At 47.2% G+C, this 2,529-nt stretch overlaps 2 protein-coding genes across 2 annotated transcripts; one reads left to right on the plus strand and one right to left on the minus strand.

Moving 5' to 3' along the window:
• Positions 1–350: 350 nt before the first annotated feature.
• PHATRDRAFT_bd1128 (predicted protein) lies at positions 351–758 on the plus strand (the record flags this gene model as incomplete). Its single annotated transcript, XM_002176107.1, has 1 exon — positions 351–758. One exon carries the CDS (start codon positions 351–353, stop codon positions 756–758), a length of 408 nt encoding a protein of 135 aa, XP_002176143.1.
• A 1,002-nt stretch (positions 759–1,760) lies between these two features.
• PHATRDRAFT_bd1129 (predicted protein) lies at positions 1,761–2,471 on the minus strand (the record flags this gene model as incomplete). The annotated part of the gene is made up of 1 exon (XM_002176109.1): positions 1,761–2,471. A coding segment is annotated over one exon (711 nt), but the record flags the coding sequence as incomplete, so codon positions are not given.
• Positions 2,472–2,529: the final 58 nt, after the last annotated feature.

Raw genomic sequence — 2,529 nt, forward strand, 5'->3', positions numbered from 1 at the left:
CAATTTAGTAGCTTACTTTTCCTCTTCATGAACAGGGCCCTTGGACCGCATTGCCCTTAGGTTTGGCTTTCTTCGCGACAATATTTACATCCGTCGCTGCTTTCGGATGCAAGTTCCTGGAAATACAACTCAACTCTGAAACTCTTTCCGCTGGGTTCTGGAAGTATGAGCACCCTGATTTAGGGTGTACATCTTATGCAGTTGGCGACGATTCTGATGACGCGCCTATCCAGATTGCCAAATATGTTGGACTACTTGCATCGCTCCTCAGTTACGCTTGCTTCGCATGCTTGGTCGCTACTACTTTCCTTGTCATTCCAAACAAAATTGTGAAAGCATGTTGTATCACCATGTGTGTTCTGCCCGTTCTCATGTTGACTCTTTTTGTGAGTTTTGCTAGCAAACTGTGTAGGGAGAACCTTTTAAGCAATTCAAACACGTACTGCGTTCCCGATTCAGGAGCTGTTCTGTCAATTCTTTCATTCATCTTGTGGATCATTGTTGCAGTGTCCTTCCGGCAACTGGTGAGCCGTCGTACGCAAAAGGAGAATACTGATATTAACTATGGGGACGAGGAAGAGGTAAACTCTGCCCCTCCAAATCAAAGTGGAAGTAAATCGGTCATTGTTGAAGTCATGACGGATGCTGAGGGCACCAAGACCACAACTACAACCACTACAGACGCAAAAGGGAATAAGATTGTTGAAAAGACGGTTGAAATGAAAAATAACTCTTACAGCGAAGACACCGAATCATAAAAGATCCATAAGATGCAAGAGGATAGGAACAAGCGCAGCTGAGGTGTGTGGGAATGTACTTCTTACAAAGAACATGTGACTGGCAGTGGCCATGAAATTTGATATGCAGTAACACGTTTAATGCCCCTTGGCTAGATACCTAGATGAAACATTACAAATGGATAAAGGACCAGAAGAGCACCTAGTAATTACTTAGTGAACGGAAAAGTTTGTCAAAGCTAAGCACACAAATTTGACATTTAAGACTCTGCATCACCTCTCTAAACTCAATCAACTTGCAAAGCAGAATCGAAATATATGTGACCGGCCGCAAAAGTTCCGTCAGGAACAACCACCATTGTTTCAAGCTACAGTATGAAGTTAAAAATGCGGCATTGTTGGCAAAGATAGCGGCACTGATCAACAAAAATGTTGATGGACTTTGCTGCGTCACTCAAATAAGATACCACTGCGTCCATTGTCTTCCACTAGTACCAAAATGGTCAAATTGCCATTGTTGTTGATGGCAATGATAATGCACATGGTCCGGCTCCTCGCGTATGCACACGGCATTGGGCCGTACGCCGTCAACGGGTGGAGAGGTGTCCAGGCGGCACGACACAAGGGCGCCATTCAAAAGACATACGCCAAAACAAGAACTGCCCACACAACATGGGCTTCACCAGTAGAGAAACTGGAATCAGACCAATTGCTTGTGGGTACATGGTTGCTCGCTTGGCTTGCTGTTGCACTCCGGATTCTCTTGTCAAGTCACAAGTCAGATGATCCACCAAGGAACCGACAAACCAAACATCACCGGCAATATTGCCCCTGGTCAGCAACAAGCGGATTTATAAGTGCACAAAGCTTGGTAGTGGGGCACGTTGCGAACCGTATTCAGCGCGGTAAACACTTTGCGAGTCAGGGCTCGCCCCAGAGTATTTTCGTAGCGACCTGGAAAGAAAGTAACACGTCCTGGCTTTCTTCCGGGCAGCCTGCAGTGGTTATCCAGAGGTCTTGGTGTCACGGAACGAGATCAAAAAGTTGCCAGTTCAAAACACAGAACAAATATCCGGTGATTACTCCTAAGCCCGGTAGCATTGGGACAGACACTGCTCCGGCTGCTAAAGAAGAGGGCAGAGCTGCGGGGGCGCTGCCTGGCGGTAATGACTTGATGGCATCAAAATTCCAACGGGGACCAATCTGACCACAACCTTCTGGTCCAAGCTGTGAATTGTACAACGGAGAAGCATCATGGTGAGGCATTTCATTATAAACAGTCCGAGAAAACAACGGTCTGAAAATACTAGCCAGTCTACCGCGTTCCAGTCGACGTACATCGGTTCGTCCAGGACACACGTGCTCATCGCCTGCATTATTAGGTGGTCCATTCCCGCACTGTATGTCATTGTACACCGGTCGTCCTTCAATACCGGGACCCGGTCCAAGTAACTCGCAAGCTTGACGGATCGTCATCCATCCCTGCGGTGTTTCGACTAGCACGTCCGCAATGTCGTGATCAAACGTTGTCGCACAATAGCACTTGTTGCCAAAGGAATAGCTGTCGGCCCACGATCTTCCATTCGGCGTCACACCACCCACAACGTCGATCACCGCAACGATATCGGGATGAATGTCCTCAGGCAACGATGGAAGTCGTGGGGGGCCGTCCGCAAGGTTTGCATTATCAAAATTCCATTTGGGTCCTATTTGACCACAACCTGTTTCCCCAATCTGAGGAAGAGCAAATCAGTACAAAGCTTACCGTTGAGATATATTTGTTTCTACTAGT

The sequence above is a fragment of the Phaeodactylum tricornutum genome, genomic scaffold (assembly GCF_000150955.2).
Source record: "Phaeodactylum tricornutum CCAP 1055/1 PHATR_bd_5x5 genomic scaffold, whole genome shotgun sequence".
In the NCBI taxonomy this organism is placed as follows: domain Eukaryota; phylum Bacillariophyta; class Bacillariophyceae; order Surirellales; family Neidiaceae; genus Phaeodactylum; species Phaeodactylum tricornutum.